General features: G+C 52.1%; 2 protein-coding genes across 8 annotated transcripts in view; one reads left to right on the top strand and one right to left on the bottom strand.

Annotated features, from left to right (window-relative positions):
• Positions 1-14,714, bottom strand: part of BSX (brain specific homeobox) — a 149,331-nt gene that overhangs the window by 10,243 nt on the left and 124,374 nt on the right. Inside the window, exons 5-7 of one of the 5 annotated variants that reach the window (XM_032472685.1) lie at positions 12,082-12,269; positions 6,895-7,166; positions 4,147-4,305 (exon numbers count right to left, since the gene is read on the bottom strand). The gene's annotated coding sequence lies outside the window, so the exon portion shown is untranslated. Of the gene's footprint in view, positions 1-4,146; positions 4,306-6,433; positions 7,167-8,086; positions 9,206-9,887; positions 10,048-12,081; positions 12,270-13,608; positions 13,809-14,714 lie in introns of those variants that run through there. The other 4 variants (XR_004317009.1, XR_004317010.1, XR_004317008.1 and 1 more) reach the window with 4 other exon arrangements.
• Positions 1-14,714, top strand: part of UBASH3B (ubiquitin associated and SH3 domain containing B) — a 128,638-nt gene that overhangs the window by 99,047 nt on the left and 14,877 nt on the right. For 2 of the 3 annotated variants that reach the window (XM_032472681.1, XM_032472678.1), the window contains exons 3-7: positions 393-579; positions 1,907-2,105; positions 5,132-5,301; positions 9,671-9,879; positions 14,033-14,165. In XM_032472681.1, coding sequence (XP_032328572.1) covers positions 393-579; positions 1,907-2,105; positions 5,132-5,301; positions 9,671-9,879; positions 14,033-14,165 — 898 coding nt within the window. The remainder of the gene's footprint in view (positions 1-392; positions 580-1,906; positions 2,106-5,131; positions 5,302-9,670; positions 9,880-14,032; positions 14,166-14,714) is intronic. The other variant, XM_032472680.1, reaches the window with a different exon arrangement.

The raw sequence follows: 14,714 nt of genomic DNA, 5'->3' as shown, positions 1-14,714 counted from the left end.
GGGAAACAGTTTAACGTTTATCTGAAATGCTTGCTGGAGAGCAGAGCAGCTTCTGGATTTTTGTAGGGAGCTGTGGGGTGCAAATGCCCTAGGACAGGCAGGGGAAGAGAAGTCGGCACCCCCGAGAGCTGCTTACCAGGTGTGAGCTTCAAGGGGCAGATTTTTTTTTGTAACTGAAGTATAGTTGATGTACAATGTCGTGTTAGCATCTGGTGTATGGGATTAGCAGATACAAAGGGTAGATTTTTAAAGCACAAAGTTGAAAACCCTTCCCCTCACAGGGCTGGGGGAGGGCTGGGGGTGGGGCCTGCCCAGGGTGGAGCTCTCTTTCAGTTCTTCCTTTGCTTCCCTCATCTCAAGTGACGCCTGCTCGGCCCCCTCCTCTCTGGCAGGTTGTTCTCCCACGTCGGCGACCCCTTCCTGGATGACCCCCTGCCCCGGGAGTACGTCCTCTACCTCCGCCCCACTGGCCCCTTAGCGCAGAAGCTTTCCGACTTTTGGCAGCAGTCAAAGCAGATCTGTGGCAAGAACAAGGCGCACAACATCTTCCCCCACATCACCCTCTGCCAGTTCTTCATGGTGAGCACCCCCCCACCGCTGCCGCCACAGCCCTGCCCAGTCCCGGATGCCCGCATCCCACCAGCCCTGGGAGCGTGTCAGGACGTGGCCAGCAAGGGTCACGGGCTCCAGAGCTAGGAGGAGCCTTCGAGGAATCAGCGGCGTCTGCGGCTGCTCACCCCAGCCCCTTTCTCCTGTCTGCAGAGACCCAGGAGCATCCGGGGTCCAGTGTGATAGCATTGTGGCCACAGCATGTTCCTCGGGACCCTGACCCCACTGCCTGGCAGCCACAGAGGGAGCGGACTCTCTAACCCCGTTTCACTCCGTCTGTTGTCTGCCCCTCCCCCCTCATGAGGGAAGAGCAGCCGTCAGAGAGCTGGGGAGGAGACACGGAGACTGTAGACGGGGCAGGTGACTTGAGCCATGTGGACACTGTCCACAGGTTTTGCTTTGCTCCATCTTTCTAGAGGCGGCAGAGATACCTCTCCCCCAGCATCGTCCCCCAGTCCATAATTCTAGCTGTCATGATGCTTACTTAACCACTGCACTAAATCCCCCTCGTTATAATAAATGTAAATACACTTCATCTACTTCGGCTCTCTGCAGAGACGGAGAAGAACTGATTTCTCCAGCTAGAGTCACGATGAGGCAGAATGGTAGCGTTTTAAGACAATATGTTTGTCTAATATTTTGCATTGTTTTTCCAGAATCTCATTCATATTCCCACCCCCACCCTCCTTTCATAGGTGAAAATCTGTTCACACCTTCTCTTTCACCGTTCACGCTGAAAATTAAAATGATCATCATTTCCTCTTAGTCATCCCAGGATCTTTCTCAAAAGTATTCAGAGTTTTAGACAATCTCATTCTTTGTCCCAGTGCTCTGAAGAGGGTGGGAGAAGGATGTTACAGCTCTCGGAGCCTCATTCTCCCCAAGCATCCTGGGGGTGGAAGCAGAGTCAACTTTTGATCATCTAAGCAGAACAGAAAGGGCACAGATGATGCAAAACAGTGGAAAATACACAACTTATCCTGGGGTGCTATACACTCTCCTGGCACGTCCCTCGGGCTCCCTTTCTGCTGGACCAGTCCCGCTGCATGCTGGCTGAGTTCAGAGGAGCACATCAGGGCAGGGAGAGTGGGGAGAGGTCATCCATTGCCCGGCTGGATAATCCATCCCCAGGTATAACTGGGAGCCTGCAGGTCTTCTCCCTCCTCACAGACCAGACGTGGTGGTTTAGTCATTGCATCATCGGCCTCCAGCTCTGGGCAGAGGATGCCAAATTTTAAGTCACACCAGACATCTCTGTCCCCTTGTCGCTGAACGAAGCCTCTTGTTTCCCTGCCAGTGTGAGGACAGCAAGGTGGACGCCCTGGGGGAGGCCCTGCAGACGACAGTCAGTCGCTGGAAGTGTAAGTTCTCAGCCCCGCTGCCCCTGGAGCTCTACACCTCCTCCAACTTCATCGGCCTCTTCGTGAAGGAAGACAGCGCAGAGGTCCTCAAGAAGTTTGCCGCTGACTTTGCTGCAGAGGCTGCCTCCAAAACCGGTGAGCTGGCACGGCTGCCAGGCCGGCCCGGGGCATGTGAGCCAAGAAGTCGGGAAGGAAAGGGATGGGAAGAGGTGGCGGAGGAGTGGGCTGGGGGCAGGAGGCCCTGCGGGACTGGGCAGGACCTGGCAAAGCACACGGCCCCTTCCTGCAGGACCTCACACCTCCTGCTCCCTTTAAAAAGTATTAAACTACTGTTCTGCCAGCCTCTCTGAGAGCAGGTCCAATGCCTGCTCCCCGACACCCACGTCGACGGCACTGGAATGTTCCCCACTGAACTATGGACGTGTTCCTTTGTAGCACCTCCATTGCCTCCCATTTAAGGATTAAGGAATCTTCCTTTCCTCCTCCCCACCCCCTTTCCAGGCAGGCGTTTTCTGGGTCTCCCCATCCCCTCTATGAGGACCCTGGCCTTTGCTGGGGGGCCGCACAGCACCGAGAGGAGAGTGGACCCGCGTAGCTTCCGATAGTAATCAAATCCACCGGGCCAACACCTTTCAGCTTGCTGAAGCCCATGAGTTAGGCCCCTGAGCTTCAAAGGTCTGTCCCCAAAAGTCACCCCTTCATGATGTCACCTCTCCTGGCAGCTCTCAGTTCAAGCCAACAGCTGAGGTTTACTGTCAAAGGGATAAGCTTTTGAGGGTCACTCAGGGTGTGTGTTGACTTAAAGGCGGAGGCACAGAGAGGGGACAAGAGGCAGAAGCCGGCAGCACTGCACCACAGGTGCAGACGGCTCGGGGCTCAGCAAGAGCCTCACCTGCAGGGGACAGACGGACAGACGGACAGCGGGGTGGGGGGCGTCTACTGGCTCCCTTTAGAACGAAGTCATAGTCAGCAGGTGTTGCTCGGGCCTCCACCGTGTGTTTACAGGTGAGGAATGCGACAGGGAATTAGAGGCCAGAGGCCCACTTGGGAAACCTGATGCAGGCCCCGTGTGATAAAAGGCCACCATCCCGTCAGGGTCATGGAGGTGGGGTACCACCTTCCCAGAATAAAGCAAAGTCACCTTGGGAAGATGTTGACCCGTCAGGTGGGAGAAGGGCCCCGGAGGAGGGCAGGCAGCATGGCCACGGGCAGGAAGGAGCAAGGGACGGTGCAGGGGCCCCCTGGCCAGAGCGGAGGGCGTGCGCTGCACAGCGGGGTCCTGAGTGCTGGACGCATGTCCCTTGCTGTTTTCACCCCCAACCAGGGCCCTTGTGCTCAGTGTCCTTTAACAGAAAAGCCCCAAACAAGGCCCAGGACTGCAGGAAGAGTGTGGTGAGGCCCGCGTCCCTGAGCAGGACCAGAGCCAGGTCTCCTCCCAGAAGAACCTGGGCCCTTAAGTCACCTCTGTCCATTGGGAGGGAGCCCCGTCTTCCTAGACCCCTGACCCCTTCATCCCCGGGGATGGTCTCTGCTCTCTGACTTCAGTGAAGCCCGCCGCGTCACAGGAGCTTAATAATTTAGAGAGATGGGATAACAGGCAGGCGATTCCCTGCTCCCGTCCGCCCACCGCAGGGAAATGGCTCGTCATCACCCCACAGTAGCCCTTGTCAAAACCACTAAAACTCCCCCAAGGACCAAATCTAATGTCCTTTGTAGCCACAAAACCCAAACCCGTCACCAGTGAGTAAAGCAGGTCTCGGCCAGAGCTGTGGCCGAATCTTCCAGCACGGATCCAGGGAGAGGCAGCAGGGCCCTGGCTGGCTTCCCTCCCAGTCCCTCCCTGACCATCTGCAGCCACGCTCTGGGGACTGGCCAGTTGGCTTCTCGCCCCTGGTGTTGCCCCCTGGTGGTGACTGGGAGAACTGGGTGGCCCAGAAAGCAGGCCTCCAGGTTTTCACCTTAGAACCCATCCGTGCCTTGGTATTCAGAGGTGTGGCAGACCCACATTCCGTCAGTGAGTGGATGGACTGTGTTCTTCCATCCTTGGTGGCTTAAGGAGGTTCATCTGTGTACATTTATGCCTTGAACAAAAAGCCCACAGTTTGCTGAGCGTGGGGGAAATCTGTGAACAGGACACAGGGCGCTCGCCTCCACAGGGGGCTTACACCAAAGAAACGCAGGGCAGGACAACAGAAAAAACTGCTCACAATCAGATCCGACTTCTACTTCTAGCTCTGTGTGAGTCGAGAGCCCCTTAATTTCTGGAATTCCCTAAGTTGCCTCTGGTTGCATCCTCTTCGGTGTTCTAGCCTGGACAGCAGGTGACTCTCCCCCACTGAAAGACGTACAAAAGAGAATAAAAGTCATTGCCTTGTGCAGGTAGGCTGATTGGTTTTGGTTTGGTTTTTAGGGTGTCTGAGAATAAGTCTGCATACTTGAAGCCCGTGGTTCTTGGTCAGGGGTGACTTTGCCCCCCAGGGGTGATTTGGAAATGTCTGGAGTCAGCTGTTTTGGTTGTTGCAGCTTGGGGAGGGGGCACGACTGGCATCTAGCAGGTAGGGGCCAGGGATGCAGCCAAAGACCCATTAATGCCCAGGCCAGCGCCCACAACGAAGAGCTATTTGACCCAAAATGATGTTGAGAAACCCTGTTTTAATCTTCGAAAAGAATGCATCTTTTTTTTTTTTTTTTTTTTGGCTGATTTCTCCATCAGAACCACCCAGAAGCTAAGAGCCTTGATTTCAGAATGAAGGCAATACAGCTTTGAGAGTCACACAATTACAAAATGTGCCCTTTATTTCTACATAAATTAGCTCATCACTTTAAGTCTTGGTTTCCTCCTCTGAATGGGGCTGGAGCTGTGGTGAGGAGCTGCCGACCAAAATGATTACCTCTCAACAGAGCTACTGCTCCTACAGAAAAGCCAGACGTGCGGCTCTCTCTTTCTGGGACTGGGGGTTGTTACCCCCCAGCCCCACCCCACTCCACTCCTTTTTCTGCTGCTGCGAAGGAGAGAAGCAGCTTTGTTCTGACAGAGGGACTCCCTCCTTCGCTATGTGGGAAGCAGATTTATCAGGACACCTTTCTGTGTTCTTCCCTGTGTCTCCGCGGTTGCTCCGAGTACCATATTCATTAGCTGCCTGTTTCCTTCCTTCTTGCAGAAGTGCACGTGGAACCTCACAAGAAACAGCTGCACGTGACCCTGGCTTACCACTTCCAAGCCAGCCACCTGCCCACCCTAGAGAAACTTGCCCAGAACATCGATGTCAAACTCGGGTGCGACTGGGTGGCTACCATATTCTCGCGGGATATCCGATTTGCTAACCACGAGGTAAGGTCTCACTCTGCCTCCTGCCTCTGCCAGGGGGCCGGGGGCGCAGTCAGCACTGGGAGCAGCTGCAGCTGCGGGGAGATGCGCACCAAGGAAAGCGATGCAGCGAGCACTGGACCAGGAGTCCGCCGGCTGACTCGCTGGCAAGCTTTGAGCTTGGTCCTTCCTCTCTGGGTCCCGAGTGGCTCAGCGGTGTAATATCCCCAGTGTTCTGTCTGCACTGCCAACCTTACCAGAATGATACAGAAATAAGGTGGGAGAATAGATAGGAAAGTTATGTTGGGAAATTTTAAAATATTCTATCAGCTCATGGAATTAATATATATCAGCCTGATCTTCGGTGAGGAGAATGCCTAAATACCAAAAAAAAAATCTCTGAACACAGAGTCAACAGATATTTACTGAGTCTCTGTGGCATGCAAGTTACCAGGGAACAGATTAGAATTTTAAAATGTGGCCCTGTCTTCAAAGAGTTTGAGTCCAGTGGGGACGAGGGAACAGGCACACGTGTGGTGGAAGCACAGACCACATATTGTGAGACTTTGTTTGCATCTCGTGGGAGGCAAGAGGGGGAAAGCTGAATCCCGCTACAGGCGGAGAGACTGGCCGGGCCCTGGAGTCCTTCTTTTGAGAATCAACATTGTTTTCCAGGACAAGCACGTGCCATCTCTCAAAGTCAGGTTGTCCTTTTTTTCCTGAAGGAGAAGCTGAGACGCAAAGAAATGAGGCAGCTGGTCTAAAGCTTAAATAGCAATTTAGGACCAGAATTGAAGCCAGAGAATCCAGGGGTTCTGACCAATAAAGACGGGCAAGCCGTCTAAAAAATGAGCACATTGTTTGCAAAAATTGTCATCCAGTTTAACTACACTTATGAAACAACGCTTGTATTTGCTTCCAGATTTTTCACCAGCAGAAGAACTGATGTTTTGGTTAGTTTACGTAGCCTTTTAACATCTCTCCTAGATATTTTAAATAGAAGAAACAGCTCAGAACACAGGGTCCAGGCCAGGAGACCTCACCGTTGTTTTGGAAGTGTTGGAAAGAGCCAACCCCTGAGAGAGGTCCAGGCCTGGGCCCGGGGCCCGGGAGTGGCAGGGACGGGCAGCTTCGTCTGACTCTGCTGATGGGAGTAGTCAGGCCCTCCTTCCAGGCACCTGATGCCAGTAAAGACACAGCAAGGAGACTGGGCTTAATCTCACTGCAGAATTCTGACATCTCCTGGATTTGCTCAGGATGTAAATAGAACAAGAGAGGTGTGGCTGATTGGATTCCTTCCGAGGGCAGAGGGAAAAAAAAGTCAAGGGTGGTGTGCAGAGGGACTGAGAGAAGTCACCTTTCCAGCAGAAGGAAGGTGGCAGTGGAATTTTCCGAGGAATATCTTCGAATCAACACTGCCCTCCAGTTAACGCAAAGGGTAATTGCTTTCTTGCCTGACCCACATTCCGCTCACTCGGCACTGAGGGAAGGAGGCGGCTAGCGCCCCATGAATTATCTTCTAAAAATAACATGGCCTCTTTTATCTCTTATTTGTAAAAGCTCATTTATTACTGTTCCTCCCGATACCGCTCCCCCTCTGAGGTCATTTGGCTTTACCTGAGCTTCCCTGCACATGGCAGCGTCGCCCCGCCTTCCTCCTCCTCTGTGCCGAGAGGCAGGGTTGATCGATCGCGCCAGTGACATAACAGATGTCCAGAGAAGGCGCGCGGTTTAGGCTGGGACACACAGCAAGGGAAGCCTAGGAAAACGCTGGGTCTCAGCCCTCTGCTGGATGTGGGCGTGCGCATGGCTGCTCGTGCTTCATGGCGTCTCTTCCCGGTTAGTGATTCCAGTGCGCCTGCCGGTCTTCTGTGCCAAGCAATACAAACCTGGAGGAGGGACAGAGGTGTACACACAGCATGCATTTTGGAGTTTAGACACACTGGCCCCCTCATGTTAGCGGGGGTCAGATTCACTCTCCCAGCCTCTAGAAGCCCTCAGTCCTTGGTTGTCTCATGTGCCTGACGGCGATGATAATTGGCTGGACTGTGGTGTGGACCATGGAGGATGCAGGGAAAGGCCCTACCATAACAGCCAGCACAGACAGGACGCAGCGACAATGACAGCACAGTGCTGCAGGTGTCATTGTTACTGACAGTAAGAAGGGCTTCAGAGACAAGGAGGGGTCAGTTCCTGTCGTCACACAGGGCTGCGGCCACCCTTCCCCAGACACCAGTCAGCCAACCCTGAGCTCAGTCCCCAAGTAGGAAGGGAGGGAAAACCTACTGGAGACAGACTCAGGAATTCTTACAAGAAGATGCTAAACGTAAAACAAAAGAGTATCACATACTGCAAAACTAGGCACGTGTCCTGATATCCCCCAAACCTGGGCTGACTTCCACACACGCCTCTGGTGAGGGGGAAAGGGCTGCGGGGACGGAGACACCAGTTATAACTTGAGATCTGCTGCCGCACCTTGCTTTACTTTTTATTGCTTACTCAGTCATTCAAAGCTGCTTCTTGTCCAACTCCTCTCTGCCCAGGACACAAGGTCTCCTGCGCTCCTTTCTGTGCCCTGATTTCCCTGGAGGAGTCCTAGAGCTACCTGCCCCCAAGTGGAAGGAGGCATGGGGTCCTCTCTGAAGTCATTTTTGAGTTTCTCAAAGAAAAAGCACTGCTGAGCCAAAGGCATTATTAGCCAAGACTCTGCTGGTGCTTGAGTATCTCCGGAACCTGCATTTAGACTTGTTCCCCGGGACTCCACCCTGTCCCGTGAAAGGAATGTTCCTCTTGGTGGGTCATCACATACCTTGCTTAGAGACTTAAGGGATTTCCTGGGCATATGTTTTTTCTTGAAGCTGTTCCAACCACCCAGCAGAAAGCCTTCCCGGGGAGTTTGCAAATGTGGTTGGAGTGCGTAGGTGGCAGAGGCATGGGGAGGCGAGCGGAGGGCAAGAAGGTCTGAGCGGAAAGATGCCGGAGTGAGACTTAGGGAAAGAAACGGGTGCCCTAAATAAAAGGAACATCCGAAATCCAGGGGTGCCGGTCAAGTTCTGGGCACGATCACGTTCATTCTCTGGGAAATGCCGGTCAAGTTCCGGGCACGATCACGTTCATTCTCTGGGAAATGCCGGTCAAGTTCTGGGCATGATCATGTTCATTCTCTGGGAGGAAAAAATCACGTTTTTACTGGCTCCTCTCATTAAAGATCTCCAGAAGGAAATTCTTTATGATGTGTTCCAATGGCTCACCTTGACCTTGGGGAGTTGACTAGCTCACAAGCCTATCCAGCACCAGGGTCGGGTGTCAGCGTCAGCTAGACGGAAGAAAGTCCCTGGAAAGCCAGGTGTCATGGTTCGGTAGAAATTATTATGCTCCTTCTGTGTACCAGCGTGCTCAGGAGTTTCCTTAGATTGTCTCATTTACCTCTTATAATCCAGGTGTTATTTTACAGACGCTGAGAAAACCGAGGCCAAAGTTCAAAACCTGTACGTGGTGGGAACCAGAATACTTAGCCGGCCGCTAGCGGCTTCAGGACGGTTGGAAACGCTGATAAAAGAGCTCCACCGCAGTGTCCCCTCGTGAAGCATACCGGATAGAAAGCATTTTCCTGACTATTGAGGTCTCCTGCTGTTAACGAAAAAGTAGTTAAATGTTTTCCAAAGTCTTCATGCCTATGCCTGGGGTGTTACGTACAGCAGAAAAGGAGGCAAGAAATGGAATAAATTGGCCACGTGGCACAGCCTGAGGTGGGCCCTGGGGGCTTTTCCTGAGCCCAGGGAAGGAACACGTGGTCTCCATCTGTTTACCGACAAAAGCTGGTTACACACAGGCTTTACCACTGATGGCTATGAAAGATGCTTTTCTTTCAAGGTCTTCGTTAAAAACAGAGGTTTAAAGAAAGCTCCTTGAAGGCAGGGACGATGATGTGTTGTTTAAGCAGCCAACTTACATAGAAAGGAGAATGCTTCACTCCCAAGGCCTGCCTACAGGAGAGCCTCTCCACTCCCTTCCTGTGAGCTGGGTGTCCGGGGTCTGTCACAGCACCTACCTCTGCAGGTGGAGCAGGGAAAACTAGGTCCAACCCTGTTTGTACTTCAGTTGACTGGAGAGCCTATGGGTTTTCCGATGAATTTCTAATAACCCTGTCTTTTGAAGCAAAGACATGCCTGAGGGAAAGTCTGGGACCAGCCCCGTAGCGCCAGGCACACACTCATAATACCCTGAAAAGAGAAGAAATGCCTTCTGGTCTGCTCAGAGCCTGCAGACTGCAGGGGTGGCTGGGAAGGCCAGCCTCTGGATGTGGGCCCTGGTAGAGCCGAGCGTGCGGATGGCCCCGGAGGCGCCCAGAGGTCAGGCGGGGGCCTCACGCCCCCCTCTCCTCCTCTTCCAGACATTGCAGGTGATCTATCCATACACCCCGCAGAACGACGATGAGCTGGAGCTGGTCCCCGGGGACTTCATCTTCATGTCTCCCATGGAGCAGACCAGCACCAGCGAGGGCTGGGTCTACGGCACGTCCTTGACCACCGGCTGCTCCGGACTCCTGCCCGAGAACTACATCACCAAGGCTGACGAGTGCAGCACCTGGATATTCCACGGGTAAGCGGACGCCGAGCTCTTCGCTGCTTTTTGAAGACCGTGGCAGACTTTAAGGGGGTGGCGGGGAAACGGACTTGAGCCGGGACACACAGGGCAGCAGTGACAGTAAATGAGGTCTGTGGGGGGAAGAAAGTTCCATTGCTTCCAGACGTTCAGGGAAGGGCTGACCTGGACCATGCAAAAAAAAAAAAAAAAGAGAGATGGATTCCCCTGCTTCCCTCTGCCTGCCCCATTTGATGTGACATCGGTCTGAGTTCCTGACCGGAGACTAAACTGAGGCTGCCTGGGGTGTCCAGCTCTTCTGACTGAAGTCATTTGGTGGTCTCAGTGCTGAATCTTCATGGCTTTTGGGTTTCTGTCCACTTTGTCCTGGGTCATCACTCAGAGGGGTCTGACTCACCAGGAAAGGACAGATTCCCACTATGCCAGCCAGATAAGGGGTGAAAGGATTTGCAAAGGTCAGGAGACCAAACCCAAGTCTTCTTTAGAGTGATAGCTTTCCACCCATCCCTCACTCCCGTTTTGCCCCCAAACCAAACTGGCCCCATGTTGAGAGTGGCCCTTGTTGTGTGGCCAGCTTTGTCCTGATAGATAAAACAGGAACAAAAGGCACCTCCTCTTTCTCAATTCAAGAAGTTCAAAGCCAGCCCTTCCCTTGCACACTCGGGCGTCTCGCCAGGGTGTGCGTGCTGGTTTGTTTTTCCTCCCCCTTGTTCTTGCCATGTGCCCACGTGGCTGAGAGCCGGAAGCTCTGAGCCCCAGCTGCGTGGGGTCTAACATTGTTATTACTGTCATAAAAGAGAAGCGGAGACGGGCAATTTCAGTGAGTGTTTTGCCTGGAGGGAGAAAAGGTCCCCTACCCTGGTGAGCAGCAAGCAGACAAACCACAAACCCAAAGATGGGAAAGAATATCTTCTTCCTTAACAACCCCTGCCAGCAACGCTTCCGCTTCTGGTCCCCCCAACCCCCACCCCAGGGACATCCAGCATTTTGTGGCACAAATTGGAAGGTCAAAGGTGTCTTACATTCCCCAAACATTTGCTTTTTTAGAAATGTTTCTGATGGTCAAACTAAATACACTGCCTTTCCAAAGCCACCATTTTATCCCTGGAAAAACAAGTGAAGCACAACAGATGTGAATAAACGAAGAAGCAGCAGATTATCTGATGATACGCAGCTCCCAGAGCACATTCTTAAAAGTAGGGCTCCCTGGGGGAGAGAAAGTGTGTGAAGGGCTGTGGACGCGTTTCAGATCACTGTGTCCAAACCTACTTTTGCCCGAGTTAGAGCTCAGCCAAAGGATGGCGGGACCTGAGACTTCAGTCCATGGGTCACACGGAGCTCTGTGTGTCATCTCCCTTTATTTTGAGAGAGTTCTAGTGATGTCATTTACTAGGAGCCATGTCTGAAATTACACGATCAGCTTCCTGGCCGAGAGTGGGGAACTACTAATTTATCAGGTGTTAGAACACTGCAATTAAGAATTTGAGTTTTTATTCCGGTAATCTTGGATTCAGATCCTAACTCTCCCACTCACCAGCTGTGTGACCTTGGCCAAGTTACATGACCTCTCTGAGCCTCAGTTTGCTAATCTATGAAATGGCACGAATAACTGCACTTCCCTCATAGGGGTATTGTGAGCACTGGGATAAAGGACTTCGCTTTCTGTGGATCAGTGCCGTGTATGTAACAACACTGCGTCTGAAACAGCCATTAGCTTCATGATCATTCTTTTTTTCTAACTTGGCTTTTCCAGTCCTCTCTTCCATGCTCATCAATTAAATGTTTCTTCCACAAACGCGAAGCCATGGTAGAACCGCACTTTGCTATTTAACCCCAGAAGTGGGAATGACTCAGAGAGGCAGAGCCCAGCTCACTATAAGATAGGCTGTTTCGCCCCTGATCAAAGAGAGCCTGGAGAAGGCAGAACCACAGGGGTCCTCGAGCATCATCTGGCTGGCTTGGTGGGAAGCTGTGGAGGGAGGGGATTCAGACAACAAGCAGGGATGTAGGGTTGGTAACCCTTCCCGACTCCTCCTCCCCTTTCCTCAGTTCTCTGAGTCCGTCCAAAGGAAATGTTTTCCTCCCACCCTTATTGGAGCATCTTGTGTGGTTCTGAGCATCTCCAGACATTTGTCAGCTGGGGAAAGCCCCCCAGTGTCTCCTAAATTAGGCTGGGCTGGCCGGTGCTTCTGGGCTTACCCACAGGCCTGATGTGTCCAAGGGAAGTACCAGCCTCTCCTCGATGCTTGAGATGGTGTTCTGGGTGTCAGGTGCGGCTTCCTCTCTCCTCTGCACTCAGCTTCTGACTGCTGTCTTACTGGAACTGACAGCCCCAAACTGTCTCAGAGTGAGTCAGGTCCTTTGGTGACAGTGACAGCTGAGGAGAGCTGAGCCGAAGCAGGAAGAGAAGGGATTCTATCAGTGTCTACGCCGCTGTAATCAAGTCAGGAAATTAAGGGGCACGTACAGGCAAGAAGTCACGATGGCTCCACACAGCCAGGCATTTCAGGCCCTAACGCTTTGATGGGTCAGACAGGGAAGCTGAATTTTCCTTCACCGTCTGATGTTTGGGAGGGTCTCAGTTAAAAAGAAAGGAAAAGAGCCAGTCTATTAGACTGGGTGAGTGGCACGAGGTTTCCTTAGGCTAGAGTTGCTTAAAATTTACCATAATAGGTCTCATGCGGCTGCACGTCACACTTACTGATGCAGCTTTTTGTGAAACTGTAGGCTCCTGGGTCCCACCCCAGACCTGCCGAGTCACGGTGGTAACGAGTAGGGCCCAGGCATGCATGTGTGTTTAAAGCTCCCTTGGTGCTTCTGATATACACACGGGCTGAAATGTCACCTGTCCAGGGGTACGAGGCTTCTGAGAGCTTCGTCTACAGTGGGATGAGTCTGTCTACGGTCCAAAAATTGGCCACTTGAGGAGTGAAAGGGCAATACAATTCTTAAACTCACAGTTGAAAAAAAAAATTTTACTGACCCCCCCCCCCAAATTAGCTTTATTACATTGGGGAATATAACAAGTTCCTTTCAAAACTAAAATTCTAAGAATCATACTGTGTTAAAAATAATCTGGAACAGATGTGAAATGGAACAAGTTGCTGGGTCAGAAGGTACAAACCAGGACCACGCGGGGCAATGGGCACGTATGGAACTTTATCCTCATTGTAAAGAAGCAAGAAATCTGAAATTTAAATCCTTTCCTTTGGCACTGCTCAGTGATGCATGAGGAGCCATCCGCTGGATTCGCCTAGCAACCAGATTTGAATTTGCAATGTTTATTAGATAAAGCTTTTTGGAGGCCTTCCTAATCAAAATAATTCAAACATGGCATGATTTTTGCTGTCTGTCTTTTGCAAGATCTCCTTGGGGGCTTCTGGAGTTATAGTGGTACATCCAGAAATGAGAGCTCTTGGCTCGAAACTACACATCTGGTGAGAAAGGGTCTCCTCTGGAAAAATGCTGGATTGAATCGTCTTGTTGGAGGTGTGACTGAGGTGGGGATAGGGGCTTGGAGACCGAAGGAGGTGGAATGGGGGTAACGTCCACAAGGTTTCCTTGGCCATTACGGAGCCACGAGCAGAGTGGTGCAGACAGTCAAAATCCTCCCTCTAATTTGCCAGTTCAGCTGGAAATCACCGTGGAAAAGATTAAAGGCAACAGGAATTGTTTATTTCTTTGAGGCCAGAAAAATAGCTGGAAACAATGGCACAAAATTGATACCTCATTATTCTGCAGCATGCCTTTGGTGCCAGCCACGCCTGCGGCTTCCTAATGAGCACGAAATCACAGGCCCCACTCCTGCCCAGGGGGATGAACGCATCTGTTCCAAGTACAGAAATCCATCTACCCCTAATTTATTAGCTGCAAGACTTCAGTAGAAGACAAGATGTTCCTTAGAAAAATATCAAGTCCCTGTGTTGTACACCTGAAACTAACATAATATTGTAAGTCAATTATACTTCAATAGAAATGTTTTTAGAAGATGTTCCTCCCCAGGAATGGGCGCCCCCTGGCAGCCTTCCCAACCACTGCGCTGCCCTGGGGCGTGTTTCCCCCTGATTCCCACACTCCTGTTGAGCCCAAGGATGAAGTGTTGATGGCTCCTGGTCAAAGCAGTTAACACCTTCCTTGTCTTCCTCTGCAGTTCTTACTCCATCTTAAACGCATCATCTTCCAGCGCGCTCGCATTTGGGGACGGCCTGTTGGAGAGGCGGCAGAACGAGGACCAGGGCCTGGGGGACACCACTCCCCTCACGCTCATCTGCCAGCCCCCCCAGGTAAGGCCGGCCATCAGGGCCCCATCCTCTCCTGTGCTGCCAACAAACAGTCACCGATCTCTCAGGGAGAAAGGGCACAAAATCAACGAAGATACACAAAAATGCAAGGCTCGGAAGAGTCAGGTGGCGGCGCTGACAGTGGCTCCCAGCCTCTGGGTCTAGGCTGGTGAGGAAGGCTGCTCCGTGGCGAGGAGAGCATGGTATCTGGCGAGTAGACATGCAGTTGACCCTGGAACAACGCAGAGGTTAGGAGTGCCCTCCCCACCCCCACCCCGTGTGGTGGAAAATCCACGTAGAGCTTACAGTTGGCCTTCTGTCCACCCAGTCTGGTTCCTCCAAATGCACAGTTCTGCATCTTCGGATTGAACACACCACAGATCATATAGCACTCTAGTATTTACTTTTGAAAAAAAAAAATCCGTGTATTAACTGGACCCATGCAGTTCCAACCCGAGTCGTTCAAGGGTCAACTGTAGCATGGGTTTCATAGGCCACTGTGAAGATGAAAGGAAATAAGAATAAGACCCCTTGCCCAGGACCTGGCACATA

Source organism: Camelus ferus, chromosome 33, assembly GCF_009834535.1.
Source record: "Camelus ferus isolate YT-003-E chromosome 33, BCGSAC_Cfer_1.0, whole genome shotgun sequence".
Classification (NCBI taxonomy): domain Eukaryota; kingdom Metazoa; phylum Chordata; class Mammalia; order Artiodactyla; family Camelidae; genus Camelus; species Camelus ferus.
This window is presented reverse-complemented; position numbering and strand designations above follow the sequence as displayed.